This window comes from Gadus morhua, chromosome 3 (assembly GCF_902167405.1).
Source record: "Gadus morhua chromosome 3, gadMor3.0, whole genome shotgun sequence".
Lineage (NCBI taxonomy): Eukaryota > Metazoa > Chordata > Actinopteri > Gadiformes > Gadidae > Gadus > Gadus morhua.
The window spans coordinates 3,136,601-3,155,822 of NC_044050.1; the positions used below are offsets into that span (position 1 = coordinate 3,136,601).

At 41.9% G+C, this 19,222-nt stretch overlaps 2 protein-coding genes across 12 annotated transcripts; one reads left to right on the forward strand and one right to left on the reverse strand.

Moving 5' to 3' along the window:
• The first annotated feature begins 1,387 nt into the window (after positions 1-1,387).
• Positions 1,388-12,542, forward strand: si:dkey-9i23.8 (parapinopsin). Of its 11 annotated transcripts, none has more exons than XM_030352089.1 (13): positions 1,392-1,598; positions 2,337-2,435; positions 4,777-4,921; positions 5,013-5,113; positions 5,720-5,839; positions 5,931-6,002; positions 6,317-6,453; positions 7,530-7,593; positions 8,158-8,283; positions 9,872-10,016; positions 10,429-10,599; positions 11,280-11,361; positions 11,968-12,542. In XM_030352089.1, coding segments are annotated over exons 6-13 (936 nt in total). In that variant the 5' UTR covers positions 1,392-1,598; positions 2,337-2,435; positions 4,777-4,921; positions 5,013-5,113; positions 5,720-5,839; positions 5,931-6,001; the 3' UTR covers positions 12,178-12,542. The 11 variants fall into 11 exon arrangements, with proteins under 11 accessions (XP_030207944.1, XP_030207946.1, XP_030207949.1 ...); XM_030352087.1 differs by having other exon boundaries at positions 4,851-4,921; XM_030352090.1 differs by having other exon boundaries at positions 4,851-4,921; positions 5,790-5,839.
• Positions 12,543-12,739: 197 nt separating this feature from the next.
• Positions 12,740-13,805, reverse strand: tmem187 (transmembrane protein 187). Its single transcript, XM_030352096.1, has one exon. The coding sequence runs from the start codon at positions 13,548-13,550 to the stop codon at positions 12,774-12,776; it is 777 nt and encodes a 258-aa protein (XP_030207956.1). The 5' UTR covers positions 13,551-13,805; the 3' UTR covers positions 12,740-12,773.
• Positions 13,806-19,222: the final 5,417 nt, after the last annotated feature.

The following is a 19,222-nucleotide window of genomic DNA, read 5'->3' on the forward strand; positions in this document are numbered from 1 at the left end:
TTCTGCCTGTGCTGGTCAAATTTCTTAAAAATAAAACATGATTAACATCCTCTACAACTTTGCACTCAGAGCATACAACATTACTTTTACCTATTATTGCTAGAGTGGAAGTAAGTCCAGTATGACCTAATCTCAACCTTGGTATTAAAACTTCTTCATGTCTGTTTAGCCCCTTTGAGGTGATTTCCCCCCAATGGAATGTGAATATCTGTTTGGTCTAATTCCAGTGCTTTTTTTAGCTAATTTATCAGCAATTGAATCGCCATAGATTCCGGCTGGAATCCAACAGAACTGAATAACTAATCCAAGGCTTATAATATTTAAAAGAAGATGCTTTACCTCTATTACCAAATCTTCACGTATTTAATTATTTGTTATAAACTTTTTAGTACTGCCATAGAATCAGTAGATATAACGGATCTAAGAGGCTTAGTATCTACAACCCATCTAAGAGCGGTTATTATTGCAGTCATCTCTATTGAGTATACTGATAAAAGTCACTCACATATCCATATCCTTTTTCAAATTCTGTAACATATATACCAATAGCACATTGCTCGTTGGGATCTTTGGAACCATCTGTAAATATTTTCAGATATCCGGAGTATGAAGTATTTGAATAACTTAAGCAGGCTTGAGCAAAACTTTGCTTGGTGAGATGCTCGCTTTTTGCTGTTATAAATCAATACTTACCTCTGGATAAGCTAATGCTGGACCTTGCTTTAATTCCTTCAATCCAAACTCATTCACTAAATTTTCGATATTCCAACCAAATCCATTGGCCTTTTTAGCATATTTCCAACAATCACTAATCACTGACATAGATGGGTTCACGTTGTCACTTAATTTAGATTTCAATATGTAAATCAAAGGGGTTTCTTATTTATGATAGGCCAGACTAAGGGATTTCCCACTATGGTGTTTTACTTTGTTTGGTGAACACAATAAGCAGGGATTACACAGTTGGGGCAGTATGGTTGTGCTCCAATGTACGACATGTTTGGTGTAGTTCCTCTGAGGTCCACCAGAGGGCAATGTTTTCACCTTCTTCTGCTTCTTATTTATGGAAAGTTAAAAGTTTTGGAGAGCATTACCGCTACCAACTGGACTGGAGTAGAAATCAGGAGCAGTGAATTCAACTTTAATATTTATAGCAAATAGATATATGTTACACCGGTTTCTCTCCATGATTACATTTAAATTCACTTTATTTTGCAGAGTGACCAAGAAGCCGATTTACTGTCTGACTCAGGCACGTGCAGAGGGGGGGGGGGGCGGAGGGGGCTTGAGCACCTGCCCCTTTGCCCCTTGATGCCCAAAGTGCCCTTTTGTCAGTGTGTTTTTTTTTTTTTTTTTTTTTTGTGTGTGTGTGAGAAAGTCCGTCTCTGTGGCCCAAAATAATAATAAATAAAACAAAATAATTAATAATAATAATAATTTAGATCTACCTTGGTCGGTCACATGATCCACAACGTGCCCTCACGCTGCCCTCACTGCCCTGACGTGCCCAGACGTGCCCTGCTCGCTAAGCTGCTGGAGACGGCCACTACTAGTCTCGTTAAACCGAAGAAGACCCGAGGGAGTGAACAACTGGTCCGGTGAGTAGGTTCTGCAGCGGTATTCGTTTGTGCACGGTGTATTCTTGCAAGATGACTGACAAAGTGAAGTGAGCAATGAGCATCCTCTGTATCATCCAAATCTGCACACAGACCTCTCACAAATTATAGCCGCTAGTTAACCACACACAGCTTGCTGTGGGGAAAAAGTACATCAAACTTTTTTTTTTGTTGTTTCTGTATGTTTCTCTTGCCATGGGCAAAGTGCATTAGAGAGATATCATGTGTTATTTTACTGTCAAGCTGTTTTTCCCTATGTTTCTAGAGGCAATGAGGCATAGACTATGTTATTTCACTAAAACTATGCAATATGCATATTCACACAATTTTGGACTATTAGCCTACAGTATAAATACAACAATAATAGAAGAATTTGAGTTTTGATTTTCTCAACCTCTCATTTAAACATCAGTACTTGTTTATTTATAACATTTACACACAAATTAAATATAATAGCTATACATACAAATTATATAACTTTTAGAACCTTGTTGTCTTGCGCAAAGTCGATAGTCAAATTGAATAAAAGAATAAAAAAATATTTGTATTTTTTTACTTTATTAGTAGCACTAGGAATAATAAAGGGCAGATTATGAATGGATTAGCCTAAATTTGTGGCTATACAGTACAATTTTTGAAAAGGTATGAAATGTCACTGTGTTTGTGTGTGTGTTTTATGTGCATCAGATTGTAGTTTAACGATCATATTTCATTCTGCAGAGATGCCTCGTAAGGAGAGGAGGTTAAAACAAAAGGAGCTGCGTGAGGCTGCGAAAGGCAGTGGATCACTCACCAGTTGGATGACAAAGAGCACAAAAGGTAAGAATAACACATGCACCAGTTATTTACATTGCAGAGGTATTCAGTTTGAGAAAACAACAGTAACAAACACAATTTCAATGTTGTTGTTCTGTTACATTATCTATCATTTTGTATGGTGGGTTAATTATTGATTATTGATTGATTTATATTATTATTAGAGCTGTCAGTTAAACGCGTTATTAACGGCGTTAACGCGAACCAAATTTAACGGCGTTAAAAAATTTAACGCGCGATTAACGCAATTACTTTATAAAAAATAAAAAAAAAACTTTTTTTTTTTTTTTTTTTGGCTCAAAACAAAGAAGCAGTAGCCTGACTGCTATGATCAAATGACATTTGTTCAAAGCAGTCGTTTAATTGCACTATAGGCTCTTTTTTTGTATCGTCCTGTTTTGATCAGTGTATATGCCAATGTTGTTATCAGTAAAAAATCATTTGCACAAGGCAAGCCGATGCACTTCACCATGTTGACAAGAGAATTAAAATGAGAAGAATTATGGGACAAAATAATCAAGGGATATTTAGCATAGAAAAAGAATTTGCGATTAATCGCGGTTAATTAGAGTTAACTATGACATTAATGCGATTAATCACGATTAAATATTTTAATCGCTTGACAGCTCTAATTATTATTGATTAATGGTTAGGTGTAAGAGGTGTTAATTAGACTAATCCAAGAGCAAATTGTGCCTTGTTCCCAGATGGACAGGGAGTGAGTGATGAAAGGTCAGATGAGGAGATGGAAGGAGAGAAAGAGGAGGAGATGGAAGGAGAGAAAGAGGAGATAGAAGGAGAGAAAGAGGAGATGGAAGGAGAGAAGGAGGAGGAGATGGAAGGAGAGAAAGAGGAGATAGAAGGAGAGAAAGAGGAGATGGAAGGAGAGAAGGAGGAGGAGATGGAAGGAGAGAAAGAGGAGATAGAAGGAGAGAAAGAGGAGATGGAAGGAGGAGGAGATGGAAGGAGAGAAAGAGGAAGACACTGTGCCTCAGAGAAATGAGAGTTTCCTGGGAACAGAAACCCAGGAGGAGACAGAGGCTGGAGGAAAGGTGTCAGAGGTTATTGAGGAGCCCACACAGAATGTTGAGGTAGAGGGAGCAGCTAGCCAGGAGGAGACTGAAACCAGAGGGAGGCAAACATTGTCACACCTACTTGGACTTACCCACCCAAATGATCCTGCCCATGTCCTACAATTAAACATCAAATGTGATGAGGCCTTCATTCAGTTTTGCAACAGTACTGGACCCTGTCAACCAGCGCTCTCATCCTTTCCAAAAAATGAAGAGGGGCGATCATTTCAAAAGAAATGGTATCAGAACAACGCATGGCTAGAGTACTCCCCAAGTCTTGACGCCATGTTTTGTTTCAGCTGCCGTCTTTTTTTGAGTGAGGAAAAATACACAGGAAAAAAAAACATGGAAATCAGAGGGAGTTAATCGGTGGAGAAAGGCTCTGGAGAGAATTAAAGAGCACAGTGCCTCAGAATCACACATGTGTGGTATGGTGAGGTGGAACAACTTAAAAAAGGGATCACTGGAGGCAGCTTTCGAAATGAGTGACCGTGCATCACAAGCTGCTAAAGACAGGGAAAGAGAAAAAAACAGAGAAATCTTGTCCCGCTTACTAGCCACCACTCTTTACCTGGCAAGACAGGGCATGCCTTTTTGGGGACGATGAGACCCTGTCAAGCCAAAATCGAGGTAATTTCCTAGAGTTGGTGGAGCTGTTTAGCAAATATGACAGTGTAATTAAATTACACCTGGAAGCCATAAAAGAGAAGCAGGGACCTGGTAAAAGACCTCTTGTCTCACTCCTCTCCAACAGAAGTCAGAATGATATGATCAAAGCTTTGGCCATATCAGTCAAACGATTAATCCAAAAAGAAATCCAAGAGAGCAAAACCTTTTCAATTCTCATGGATGAAACCACAGATGCTGCACACACTGAACAGGTTTCTTTTGTTATCAGGTATGTGCATAACATGCAAATCAAGGAGCGCTTTCTTCAGGTGTGTAACGTTCATACCACAAGTGGAGATGCTCTTGAAAAGGTAGTGATAGCTCTACTGGAAGAAAATGATCTGAAGTTGGAAAACATCCGGGGTCAAGGGTATGATGGTGCTGCAAACATGAGCGGACGCTTTAAGGGACTTCAGTCAAGAATTCTAAAAAGAAATCCAAAGGCCTTGTATGTACACTGTCAGGCACATTGCCTTAATCTGGTGTTAGTTGAAAGTGCAAAGTCTAACATCTGTTTTGTCAGCTTTTTCAACTTAGTTGAAAAACTTTATGCTTTTGTGGCCAACTCATCCAAACGACACTCTGCATTTACTGAAATGCAGAAGACGATGTACCCTGATCAGCGTCCACTGGAGCTGCTGAAGCTGTCTTGTAAGCTGTAACTTGGTCTGTTTAGTTCAAGCAGTCAGCCTTGGCTGCAGCCTCTCTCAGCAAGTAGTCTCCTCCAAACTATCAGCAGTATGGCAGGTAAGTCACAGTGAGCCATTTTCAATGTTAGTTATCTTTGCAACTTGTTATGATCACATAACAGCCACTATCTCTCTCATGCTCTTTCTAGTGTCTACACTATGAGATCAATACCGCCCACCTCCAGCAATATCAGCAGCAGCAGCCTCCTCACCAACCCCCCCAACAGAAGCTGTTCAATGTACCCATGAGGTAAAACAGAGACTAATTTTGCTTTGCACTGACCTCTAACAAATATATGAGTATGTACAATGATATGGTATATGTTGTGATTCCATGTTACATTCTTTATGAATATGGGTTGCTACAATTCAACCGGTTGTATAGCAAGGTATGCTTCTGCATCGTGTTTCAAATGCGTGCTCCATGTGCCCCTTTTTTAACTTTGAGCACCTGCCCCTCCAAAGGTCTCTGCACGGCCCATTTATAGTAGGACATGCATAATTGTCTTAGAGAAGTTATAAATCATGTTAGCCTATTCTAGTAGAACCCCCAAAATACATTGATAACCACACAATTAGCTAAATGTGAGCCCTTGAAGTTAAATTCTACAAGAATACCCCAGAGCCATGTGTTTCCACGTTTCCTATTTGGATAAAAATGTCCAGATCTGTTGAAATATCAGTGGGGTAATAATAATACACACATTAAAATATATATTCTCCAGCGCCTACATGTATTGCTTTTCTTATTATATATTCAAATTCTCTTCATCTGTAGGTGTTAGCTTTTTTCCTAATATTGAATATAGAAGCCCTTTAACAGTTTGATAAATCAATGTCTTCCTGTATGCTGAAGCAACTGATGTGTGGAGAGGAGACTGAGGTCCAGTCCACCCTCTCAGTGCTCTTTTGCTTCATACTGACAGCCTAGACTAGAGGGATGGGTGGACAGAGAGCTGCAGAAGTGTTGTTGCAGGTATATAATCTCAGTTTGCATTGTAAGCTGTTCTTGTTGAGTGAAATGAAGCATGCCAATTTTAATTGGAAAGGTGTGGTTGATTTGACAGGTACACTCAATGTGAGCACTGCTACGAGCACTCTTGAAGGTAGAAGGCAGGTGGTTTATCCTATTCCTACAAGTAAGTGAACATTATTTTATTTTCCATTTACAACTATTAGAAATGAATAGCTAACACTTATTCAACATAGGACACCACACCATTCTCTTGCTAGACACAAGCCACTTGTAATGGACATGATGCTGGAATGTAGCGTTATCATCCTCCATGGACCAATATGAATGATAAAGAAATGTAGTTGGTAGAGTAGTAATACTCAAAATAGACAATGTGAGCATGTATTGTTCATTCCATTGAACATAAAAACATGACCAACTGAACTCCTAACTTGCTTTGAAATGGCTAAACCCCCGACCCCGACTCATCTCGCTCAGTGAATAAGTACCTTAACGACAGTGCGGTGGAGCGACCCTGGACGGAGGTGGAGAGATGGGTGTTGGTGACAGTGTTGGGGCTGGAAATGGTGATGGGGGTGGTGGGCAACTGCCTTGTCCTGCTCATCAAAGTCATGGTAGGGCTGTGAGTCTGTTGCTCTTCGTCTCTCTCGGTGTCTTCCTGTGATCCGTTGTGCCTTACATATTGGGGTATGCCCTCAGGTGTGGCTGTTTCTTGGATGATCATAGGGTTCCTAGATGTCAAGGAATTATAAGGATCGGAGCAGATGTGAATAGGGTTAGGGTTAAGTGTTATAAACAGGAGGTCATGTGACGATGATATGTTTACGCTGGGACTGTGGGTCCTCTGCTTTGTTCCTCTCCATAGATAGACACGTGTCATTCTTACAAGCTTACAGAGTGATTCTTAGTTAAACTGCACAATACACAATCTGTATGTAGCTGTTAGTATAGGAAGGGGTTACCCTAACCCTAGGGGTCAGGAAAGTGAGTTATTTGTCATTCCAGGAAGACATTGATGTGTTTGAAACAGCCTTAGCGTTTCAATGTGGGACCTGGCAAAACAAGGTTTCATTATAGCCTACTTACAGTGTATTTACATTGATTTAGGAGTTTACAATGCTACAATTCTGAGTCCTCTGAAGATGCCATGATGCATTCTGAATCAAGAACTATATGAGATCTGGGTATTCATCCAGGCTAGTTTGTTTTATTATATATAATATTCGCCCATTTTGGTAAAATTGTCAATATATTGTGTTATAAGCTAACACTGTATGTGCATAATTGCCTTCTTTCACTGTAAGTTTACGTGCATTTTACTACGAAAACACAGCTTATTTGTAACACTGATGTACTATCCGAACATGTATTAAGTCCACTGAGATGTGGTAATAATAAATGATAAATAAAGGACCAGAGATCATCAGCATCATCCTCATCATCCTTAGAACAGTACTGCAACACAACTTATTGGGCAGTGGATTGAAAGTTTTACAAAACATAATCAACAATCATGAAGAAAACGTTGATCAATTGGAATGTAGACTCATGTTTCTCACATGAATTGAAAGTTATTCTGTTTATCCCTCATCCAATGTCATAGAATATGATCTTTCCTTTCTGAGTTTTATTTTTTTCCTTCTTCCCAAATTTAAAACTTTGTTTAGTTCATCCTTTTCTTTCATTCCAGTGCAGTAAGCAGTACTCTTGTCGCTACTGGGTTCCCTTCCTGAGTCTCACCCTGTCGGACCTAGGTATGGGTACCACTGGATTTACGCACAGAAACATATCAGGGATGTATCTCAGATTTTCTGATTCACTCTCCAGACATCAGTCCATTGATCAGACATTGATAGATTCATTTATTTATTATGTCAAATATATTATTACTATTATACCCAATGGCAACAGGCAGTCGATGAATCTCCACAACCTAATATAAAATAAGTGTAACAGGCTTGTGTGTGTTGGTGTGAGTGTGTGTGTTTGTTGGTGTGAGTTTGTGTGTGTGTGTGTGTGTGTGTGTGTGTGTGTGTGTGTGTGTGTGTGTGTGTGTGTGTGTGTGTGTGTGCGTTTGTGTGTGTAGCAGAGATCTGTACAAGAACACATCTTGAGCTTGGTAAAGGTTTTATAGATATTTTTCACACAACTTTTGGAAATGTTCACGCTTTCTAACCTCTGTAAACCTCTGGGACTTTTTATGTGTTGCAAAGTCAAACCAAATCTAACCAGATCAGACACTGTTACAAGGCAGTGCCCTATGACACCATGTCTGAGTTAGCTGCACGTGTTGCAAGTAGTAACACTGTCTCCTCCAGGGTCCTCTGCGCTCATCATGTCTGGCTCCCTGCTGGCCATGCTGACCGGCGGTCAGACATCTCCTTGGTGTGAGGTGGTCAGCCTGTTAAAGTTTGCTTTCATTACCTCCTCTATTGGAAGCATAGGTAACGTAATCATACGCCAGCACAGGTGTGCCATTCTTCATACACTTTTTATGAACCTTTTCAACCCCAACTCAAACCAAGGCGCACTGAGCCTATACGATGACACGATTAAATTGCTAAGACAGAAAACGTTTTGCTTTACATGAATGTATTGTCGTATTGCGGAATAGACGGTAGAATATGTTAGTGCCTCAAGAATGGAACAGAACACATTTTACAAAACACATTTTGTAAACGTGTAAATCATTAAGCCGGTTGCACACCACGCGTCAGTGGGTGACATATGTCCAACTTTTTATTAATAGTTTTCAATAAAGTCACTCACGCAGTACATCCCCGGTGTCCTGAACAGAGGGGCAGACATAATGTCGAGGGGGGGTCCCCAACCAGGAGACATGGACTCTGCACCACCACCATTACAGTTTAATTAATTTTTCACAACCTACAAGCTCTCGTTGTGAAGACATGTCAACTCGCCATTCGTTTCAATGGGAATTGCGAAGGTCCATACTTTCAACATTTACATATTTGTAATTTGAAATTCGTCCCAGCCTTTAACAGATAGGGTCTATACATATAACCGCGTTTTCTGATTACTGTTTAATGCATTTTTCACAATTAACCAGCTCTCGTTTTGAAGGCAGTGTTAATTTTGGCAGTTAGATTTAGTCTTGGGCTGCACCGGGTTCCGTTTATGAGAGCCTATAACACCCGGGACCCCCACCATCATTGCTAAATCAAGTCTGTTGTCTTGCTGATATGTTAAACATCCAACCTGGTCTCACAGGAATCCGTGAAATGACTACGGTCGGACCCTTAACTCGAAATCCGTCGCCACATCACGAAAAACACGCCGATTTCCGTGATGTGGCCACGGAATTCGCTCCAATGCAAGTTAATGACGCTGATTTTCCGTGGCTCACACACGGATCCCCGTTTCAACGAGCAAGTCGACCACGGGGGCTTAACTCAAAACCCTGGGTGGTCTCACTGAAACACTTAAATTGCCCTTGTTGTGTCCACGGAAGTTGCTCCAATGCAAGTAAATGACAATGATATTCCGTGGCACACACACAGATTCCCGTTTCAATCTGTGTGTGTGCTCCCGTTTCAATCTGTGTGTGCCACATTTGACCACAGCGGGGGCTTAACTCAAAATCCGTGGTGGTCTGACGGAATCACTTCAATTGTCCGTGTGTGGACACGGAATTTGCTCAAATGCTAGTAAATGACACTGTTATTCCGTGGCTCACACACGGATATCGGCGTGTTTCCGTGATGTGGCCACGGATTTCGAGTTAAGCGTCCGACCGTAGTCATTTCACGGATTCCTGTGAGACCATGTTGTAAACATCCTATAATCAACTACACCCCAATCCCTCTGCGTTTGGTTAAAGTTGTAATGTTGACGTTTGAGAATGAGAACGAGGGTCTGAGAATCGTGCGGAGGGGCCGAGTCTGACTGACGTGCATGATTCGATTCACCGCTACCGGAAACTCGACTGAACGAACGAACGAACGATTCATGAACGACTCTTCTTGACGAACTGAATGACGCGAACTGAATGCAAGACGTTTCCCTTCGCAGCCATCCTGTGTGTGCAGCGCTTGATGGGCATGCCACCTAGGGGCAGCGTCTTGTTTGTGGTTCTGGTGCTGACCTGCTTGGCCGCCTGGGTGTCAGGCGTGGTGTTTGGGACTGTCCCTGTGGTCTACGCCTGGATCAAGTATCTGTATACCTTTTACTTCTGGTTTAAAATAATTATGGATTGCTTCTTTTGCTTGATATTTCATGTTTAGGGTCGATTCCACCTGATTTCCTTCCACATATAAACTAATAACAGCAGACAGAATGCCCTATCACATTTTACCAAAAAACTATCTAATCTTCTGTACTTTGACAAAAATGTAATTGGTAGATATTGATAATATACCCTGCAATTAAAAAATTAAATTTAGGTTTTTTAAAAGTCAGATAGGTTGTTACTTAATTAAACTCACGAAAGCATTGCAATCTCTTAAACATTGCTTTTTCAGTAGTTGTTTGTATCCTATTGGCCAAAAAAATCTCTATCTTTGGATTGGGTTAGGGAAATCCTACAGATCCTTATTATCACCTCAACGCTGCTGGGCTCCCCACCGTAGGTACGACCCCGCTGAGATGCTGTGTGCAGTGTTCTGGGAGACCAGCTACTCAGACATGATGGTGTACATCCTGTGTGCCTTCTCTGTCTGCATCTTCCTCCCCGTGCTCCTCATCTTCTTGGGCTCTTTGATGACCGCAGCCGGCCTCGTGCCGCGGTGGAACACCTACAAGTGAGTGGGCTGAGACTGAGAGAGCTTCATGAAGTTCTTTTCTGTTCTGAGGTGTTCCGGTCCATTGAAGTGATCTCCTCCCTCCTCTGAGCCGTGTGTGACCATTGTCCCAGAGCGAGACAAGAACAACATCAAAACAACAACAACAACAAAGACAAGGAGGATAAATATGTTAACACCAAGTTGAGGAGTAATCTTTTTTTGTTTTGTTTTTTACAAATTATCGGACAAAGCCATGTCTGAAACATGTAACGGAAACAGATGGGAAGCCCCGCCCTCTCTCTGGCTCTCACCATTAAACCGAAGCGGATATCACCTCCTCCTTAGAATGGACGGAGGTCCCACCCTCTCATTCGCGTCGTGAGACGCTCACTAACCAAGTTCCAGGTGTTAACCAGAAAGTAGCTATAAATAAAATATAAACATCACATTAAAACCCCCAGCTACAATTGTTCGTTTTTTTTTCAGTTTGTGTTCATATCATGGAAGTAAGAAACAAATCAGTTTCTGCAAGTAGCGTACCAAGCTAACTGGGTTCTAATTGCCAGCTTGGTGGTGAAACCCGATGTGGATTCCTCAGAACCAAGATGTCCGTCATCTTTGAATTAGGCCAATGAACGTAGCTTACTTCCTGGCTCGACCTCTGAGGTATCTTACAATGTTCCTCTCTTGGCCTGCAGCGAGGAGGACGACATGTCGTTAGTCACGCCACTGCTGGTGGCCTTCTACCTGCTCTGCTACACCCCCTTCGTCGTGTCCGAGGTAAGACCATCCCCTTCGTCATATCCGAGGTAGGACCACCCCCTTCATCATATCTGAGGTAAGACCACTCCCTTCGTCGTGTCCGAGGTAAGACCACCCCCTTCATCATATCTGAGGTAAGACCACCCCCTTCATCATATCTTAAGTAAGACCACCCCCTTCGTCGGGTCCGAGGTAAGACCACCCCCTTCGCCGTGCCCAAGGTTAGACCATCCCCTTCATCATGTCCGAGGTAAGACCACCCCCTTCATCGTGTCTGAGGTAACACCAACCCCTTCATCATGTCCGAGGTAAGACCACACACACGCCAACACACAGTGTTGGAGAGTACGTCAGCAGGAAGCAAGTAAGGATGTCCTCTATGCTTCACAAAACACAAACAAACCAAATAATGCAACTAAGGTCCAGATTTTCCAGCATCAGCGAGGGTCAGATATCTCAGAAAAACATCAGTTTTATCTTTAAATGTTATAGATTCAAGTAACTTGAGGAATCCTGATAAGACAGGAACATGAATAATCCTCATCAATGATTTGATGAGGAAAATCTACCGAAATCTGCCATCTAAGTGAAAAGTTGTAATTTCTGTTTCATGTTTTCCTTCAGCTGATTCTCCTGGGCAAGCAGGATCTGTCCCCGGCTCCTTATTGGCTGAGGACCTTGTCATCGGTCATGTCCTACCTGGATTGTGGGCTGAACCCACTCATCTACTGCTCTCACCGAGACTTTAGGGAGGCGGGCCTATCCCTGCTGTGGACCAGTAGAAAGTCCTTCTCAGATCCCATTCTCACAGGCATAACACAGTTAAACCTATAGGACATGGCCAGGGGCCTCAGAATGTGCTTAACGCCTGTCCGGGCCCCCGAAAAAGAATATCACCAAACCAAGAATTTGCATTAGCTCACATCTGCCAATGTAATATGCCAATAGTTTAGTAGCTATAGTAAACACATAAGGACAAAATCATTAGATCATTTTGCGAGGATGATTTCATCAAAATATTGATGCTTTTAAAAACCTCCACTAAATTCCTGAAACCATTTATGTGTAATATATAATACATTTTGTGTGACCTGGGGCTATTCAATTGTATTCATTGTATTGTTATTACATATAAGTGTGACTATAGTGTGACAAATTCAATGTTATGTCTTATTTAACAATGAAATCGATCAAATACATGTGTATTTATTTTATTTGTGACTTGAATAGTAGTAGAAATCATAGAGCAAATTGACACAAAATCTGATATAAAAAGTAGCTTGTGTCCTATTCAAATTGTGCAGCAGAATTGCAAAATTAATCATATTTTCTCTCATGATAAGAGAAAATAGAAAGTCGTTCAGTAGTTACTCAATGATGACATAGTCAACGAAGCTTTGTATCGTATTATCAATCTTTAATATATCATTTTATCTTGCCTTTTGGCGTGCTTGCGATCGTTCAGAGAGGCAAGTAAGAAGACAAAAACTAAAATGGAACTGAAGGACATCGCACACTTTGGACCAGAAGTGTCCCGTCACACACTGGAAGAGCGCGTACCGGGCCAGCCAGTGGTCCAGCAGCTTCAGGCCGACGAACCCGCCGCAGGACACCAGAGCCAGCACCAGGTGTCTCTGGGAGAGGTGGTCTCCGTACAGACGGTGCACGCGCACTCCTTTGTGCACGGCGTAAACGATGTGGCCCCCGAGGGCCACCTCGAATCCCCGTGCGTGCACAAGCGCCAGGCCGTAGCTCAGCACGGAGCCCAGCTGGGTCGTCAGGGCAAACCACGGACGCCATGAAGCCCCCCCTTCAATGAAGCTGCACCACACTGAGACCCAGGCGAAGATGGGCAGGGTGACCCACTGGTCCAGAACAGCCGGCGCGCGGCGCATAGTGGCCAGGCGCGTCCACTGCACAGGTGCGTAAAAGATCGCCATCAGGGCGAAAACTTGTCTTACGTATCGACTTTCCTTGGTTTCTTCACTCGAGTTATTCCTGAACAACCAGTACAACCCCATGACAACGTAACCAACATTGATTATAGAGTTAAAAGGCATTGCCAGGAAACCTGGCAGAGAGTCGACCACTTGTTCTGCGTAATGTTCATAGGACAGGTCTACCATGACGTTGTTGAATAAACTTGTGTTTGCCACGGCGACACAAACCAAAAAAGGCAGCGAAACGTGAAGCAGTGCATACTTCATGATGATAATGAGCAAAATCCTTCTGTCATTCCTACAGGCTTGTTTAATGCAATGTTCGTGTGTTTATTGATAGGGCCTAGGAACTGGACTTCAACCGCTGCTGGGAGGATTTCCGCGATACACATCATGTGGTGATGGAGGGAGAGTGTTGATTGGTTCCCTGTCACCCCTCGCCAAGTTACCGCCTTCAATGTCGACAATGAAGTTAACTCTTCATCCTATAATCCTGGACTCAATTTAAATGAGCTTGTTTTATTTATATCAACCCATATTTATTAAAACAAATATTTGTAAACGTTTTCATGGGTATTGTTGCAAACCTACAGGGGTATATAGGCCCCTATATAAGTAAATACATATGGACCCTTAGATATGGCAGGCAGCCACATAAGTTTTCTCCCCATATTTATTAAAGTAATTACAATGTACATACAATTTATTATTTTCATCACGGTATATGAAATATTTCTAGTTTACAATGTTAAGGGTCATACTTTATGTCTATGGAGTTAGAATCATGCCAAAACCCCGCACACACGCAAAACGTGTTTTGCTCACGCATAACGATTCACACGCACACAAAACGTGTTTTGGCAAGAATTCCGTACGGTTTTGAATGACTAATAGCCGCGGCTATTAGTCATTCACTCCGGCTATAGTCATTGACTCCGGCTATTAGTTATTCACTCCGGCTATTAGGTATGCAGAACGAGCCCCTCCCTCTTCTTTGTTTGACCACTAAGTTTGAAGGCTGTCCAACCAATCAGAGCTGCAGTGCCTCCATGTCCGCTGTAACATAAAGCTGTGTTGTCTTTATTAGTTTCACTACAATGTAGGCTAATGACCACCATTAGCCAGTGGAAAATACATATGTGTCTAGTACAGTGATATATTTGTATATGTTAGGCTTAGGGTTGCCAACCGTCCCGTAAAATACGGAATCGTCCCTTATTTGGCAATTAAATGTTGCGTCCCGTATTGAACCAATACGTATTTCCATAAATGTCCAATACACATGTCTGTCACACACACAAATATTAAATCTAACAATAATGATCAAAACAAAACACAGGGAATACTACGGTCAGCAAAATTGTCGCGGCGGGATCTACGCAAGACCCGCTCCGGTCATCTGTGTGTCTGCGCATGCGTGTGGTGGTGGACAGACACCACACACCGGCGCTGCTCACAAAACCCGCGCCTTTTAAAAATGTCCACTACACCCGATACTCCACCACGTCCTCAAAAGCGTAAACGTTCGCAGAAGTACGGACGTGGGAAGACGCACATCCTTGACTGGACTGCGTCAGTGGAGATGTTTACAAGGCAAGTTGTAAAATATGTCGGCGAGTGTTTTCAGTGGCGCACGGTGGGCTGTCTGACATCAGACAGCATGCAACAGGAGAGCAACACTGCAGACACGAAAGATCACAGAAGACCCAAGCGTCAGTGTCACAGTTCTTCATACCCCAATCATCTCCTGAGGTTGATACGGTATGGGACATTATGTTGTGATTGATTTCCTATCTGGTTGTGCTTTTGCCAGAACATCGCAGTGCATGGGCAGAGCCTATTTTAGTAAACTGTTGTGGTTTGATTGATTGTTTAGGATGTTGAGTTTTAAAAGTCGAATGAGCGACCATTTATTTAATATACAGAAGTATATAAATATTATATATGGCCATTTAAAGAACAAATCATACTAATGGATTAACAGTTAATAAATAAATAAATACATTTGTTAAAAGAAAACCTTTATTCTTTAATATACATACATTTCCTAGATTAAAAATGTTTGTAGAGCTTTCTGTGTATTCTGTGTCACAATTTTTATATTTTTGAGGAATGCAGTGTTCAGTGATCATTACATCAATTATATTATTAGTGTGGATTAACTGTTTGGATGACCTGCCTTCTTTTCGAGTGACAAGACAGGCAGCAGACAAATGTTCAATTTAATCAACAATATGTCATCCCACTCCTCTCTATATTACCGCAGCTGAGGTGACACAGGTGTACCACACAGTAAGACACAACCTCAGCTACAACAGTGTTGACTGTGCACATAAACTGAATCAAAAGATTCTCCTGGATACAAAAATTAAAAAAAAAAAAATGTATAGGGACAACAATGGCAGAGTCAGTGGTTAAAGATGTCCTTGCTCCAAAGGCAGTGGCTGATGTTCTCAAGGCCCTAACATCAGATAAACCCCTCCCATTTTCCATTCAGACAGATGCATCAAATAAAGGAAACAGGAAGATGTTCCCCCTTGCTGTTCAATACTTCAGTCCAAAATGCGGGGTCACCAACAAAATGCTGGATTTCATTGAAAATGCAGATGAGTCCGCTGCTGGGATTGTAGCTCTCACAGAGCAGTCGCTTGACAAATTTGGCTTATCGTTGGATCATGTGACAGCATTTAGTGCACTGCAGACAACACAAATGTGAATTATGGAATTCACAACACTGTCTTCACCAACTTGAAGAAGTAACAAAAAGATCTGCTGCAAGGAAACTGCCATGCCCATATTTTGCACAACACAGTGAAGCATGCTCTTGACCAGCTCACTGTAGATGTGGAAAATGTTGTGCTGAAGGTCTATGCCTTCTTTTCCACATCTGCCAAACGAAGAGAATCACTCAAAGAGTTTTGTAGGTTTTGTGATGTTGAGTTCCAGGAAATTCTGCGACATGTCACAACCAGGTGGCTCTCCCTTAATCCAGCCATCACCCGGCTAATGCAAACCTGGATTGCACTGAAATCGTACTTCATCAGCCTGGGGGGAGGAGTGTCCCAAACAACTTTGAGCATTGTTAAAGTTCAGTGAGGACTCAACTGAGGAAGATGGAGACATTGTTGAGGTTTACCTTCTTTTCTGCAATAATATCCTCTCTTTGAGGAAGTTGTAAAGAAGCTGGAGAGTGATGAAACCACCTGTGTTGAGTTATATTCCATCATGGAAAACTTCAAGCAAAAGCTCACACACTGACGAGATTAACAGTTCTATGGCTACTTAACTAAATTGAAGCTGCAGCGGCTCGGTCCACTTGATGCTGACATGGCAAGGGCAGATTTTACTGCATTCCTCAACACAGCACTCTCATATGTTGAGAAATGGTTCAACTTTTCGGAACACTACTGGTTGTTCTCACTGCAACCTCTCTCTCTGCACCATGGCACCATGACCTTAACTGACATTGAGAGGGTGACCACCAAGCTCAACCTCATCCATAAAGTCAACATGGATGAACTTTATGATGAATGCTCCACAGCAAAACCCATTCTGAAGAGGCTCAAAGAAGATGCTGAAGATGAATGGAAGTCCAAAGGTGTGGCTGCCAGGTGGGTGGCTCTCTTTCGAGTAGCTGACCTGCCAAACATGTTGTCTATCACCAGACACATCCTGAGCATCCCAGCATCCACTGGATGTGTGGAAAGGATCTTCTCCAGAATGGCCAACAAATGGAGTGACTGCAGGAACAGGTGCTCCACAGAGCTCATGAGAAATGAGCTCCTGATCACTCTCAACTTTGAGCAGTCCTGTTCAGAGTTTTACAACAGCGCTTTAAAAGACAAAGAGTTACTCAGTGCTGCAAGGAGTAACAAGAAGTACACCTGGAAAAAGAAGTAACAGTTTTGAGGGGAGGAGTAATGTTGAGGGAAGGAGTAATGTTTTGCACTCTCTTTTTTTACATAAGTTTATAAGTGTTTTTGTTGTTTATTTGTACTGGTTTTTTTTGTAAAAATGTTCAAAGAGAGTCCCTATAGTTATGCACTTAAAAAGTAACATGAAGTTCTCAGTTTATTTAGTTTATATTTTAAAAGTTCATTGCTGCACATGCCACACAAAGAGATTTCATTCAAGATTTAATTGACTGCACTTTATAAAAGAATGTTATGTGGTAATAAAGCATTTCAAGCTTTAAGTATGACTAATTCCTTTCTTGATCAACCCTTTACTAAAAACACCAGCACAAAATAAAACATACCACTGCTGCGGGCGCCCCGCCCCACAGGAGTCGGGCCCGTGGTGGGCGTCCCTTATTTTAATTTCTGAAAGTTGGCAACCCTAGTTAGGCTATACATTGAGATGGCAGTGTGCGAAATACCCGACAATATTCGGGGATGTCCTCATCCCCAGAATGTTCTCGATATGCAGTAGCCAGCTAGGCCATAACATTACATAACATGAACATGAACTGAATAAATGCCAGGTATATCGGAGACGGGCACACAATCAGTGCATTTGCAAAGAGTGTATGACCGATCTTGTGACATGTGGTCGGAGAGAGTCGTGTGTGTGTGTGTGTGTGTGTGTGTGTGTGTGTGTGTGTGTGTGTGTGTGTGTGTGTGTGTGTGTGTGTGTGTGTGTGTGTGTGTGTGTGTGTGTGTAGAGCAAGTTGTTGAAGGAAGTGTTTCTACTTGACGTTACAATATTTCATGGATGCAAGCAAGCCAAGACAATCAATCTATATATATAGCCTACATGACAACACACACACACGCACACACGCACACACACACTTTAAACACACTGGTAAAGCAATAAGAGCCTGCATTGGCTAAAGTTGTTGCGATGCACGTTATTTTATAACAGGGAGGGGCAAAGTTGTGCATTACAATGCAAACACGACAATAATTTGCACCGTTCTTGCGCACTCAGAAGAACATGAACTGAATAAATGCCAGGTATATAGCATATCGGAGACGGGCACACAATCAGTGCATTTGCAAATGAGAGCCTGCAGTATGACCGATCTTGTGACATTATTTAACCATCCATCTACAGCTAATACGATCAGACGGATACATCATTGATCACATATAAGCCCACAACAAGCCCAACATCACCACGGCAGGTGCGCTCTCTCTCGGACATTCACACAATCAATCCAACTTCTCCAACTCCAAGGCAAGACTGTTTCACTAAGACCACAAACAACCACAACTAACCAGCCTACATATCCACAACAATGCAGAACAATCAGTTCATTGCGTCTATCTTCTGTTTGGCGCACATGGCTAATTTGCATACTTGCACATGACTGTCGGCTCCGTTTGTCAAAAAAATAGAACGTATTTGTGAATAAATGCTTTGAATTCTGAATACTGGACTTGGTGAGCTTAAATAGGCTACATTTAAGTGACATTTAGTGAGATGGCCTAAAACGGAATACAAATGAATTATTCTAGGACAAAGGCTTTCAGGATCAATTCAGAGGTTCAACTGTTCGGGATTCATTTTGCTTAGCCAGTGAAAGTGATCAGCTGTAGATTCCACACACTGTTAAAAATACTTCACTACAAGTAGGCTATAAGTCCTCCAAATAATTCAGCAGAATTGCATTAGGTCTACTGCCATAAGCATAATAGGCAGCTAGCCGTCATTATGCGCTAAAATGGTCACAAATGCGTGTGTGTGTGTGTGTGTGTTTGTGTGTGTGTGTGTGTGTGTGTGTGTGTGTGTGTGTGTGTGTGTGTGTGTGTGTGTGTGTGTGTGTGTGTGTGTGTGTGTTGTCATGTAGGCTATAGATATAGATTGATTGTCTTGGCTTGCTTGCATCCATGAAATATTGTAACGTCAAGTAGAAACACTTCCTTCAACAACTTGCTCTACACACACACACACACACACACGACTCTCTCCGACCACATGTCACAAGATCGGTC

Bases quoted from the DNA above. Each gene is read 5' to 3' on its own strand.
- si:dkey-9i23.8 (XM_030352084.1), top strand. From the start codon at position 2,339: ATGCCTCGTAAGGAGAGGAGGTTAAAACAAAAGGAGCTGCGTGAGGCT. The intron at 7,594-8,157 runs GTATGGGTACCA...TGTCTCCTCCAG, and splicing joins TCTCACCCTGTCGGACCTAG to GGTCCTCTGCGCTCATCATG. The intron at 10,600-11,279 runs GTGAGTGGGCTG...CTTGGCCTGCAG, and splicing joins CCGCGGTGGAACACCTACAA to CGAGGAGGACGACATGTCGT.
- tmem187 (XM_030352096.1), bottom strand. From the start codon at position 13,550: ATGAAGTATGCACTGCTTCACGTTTCGCTGCCTTTTTTGGTTTGTGTC.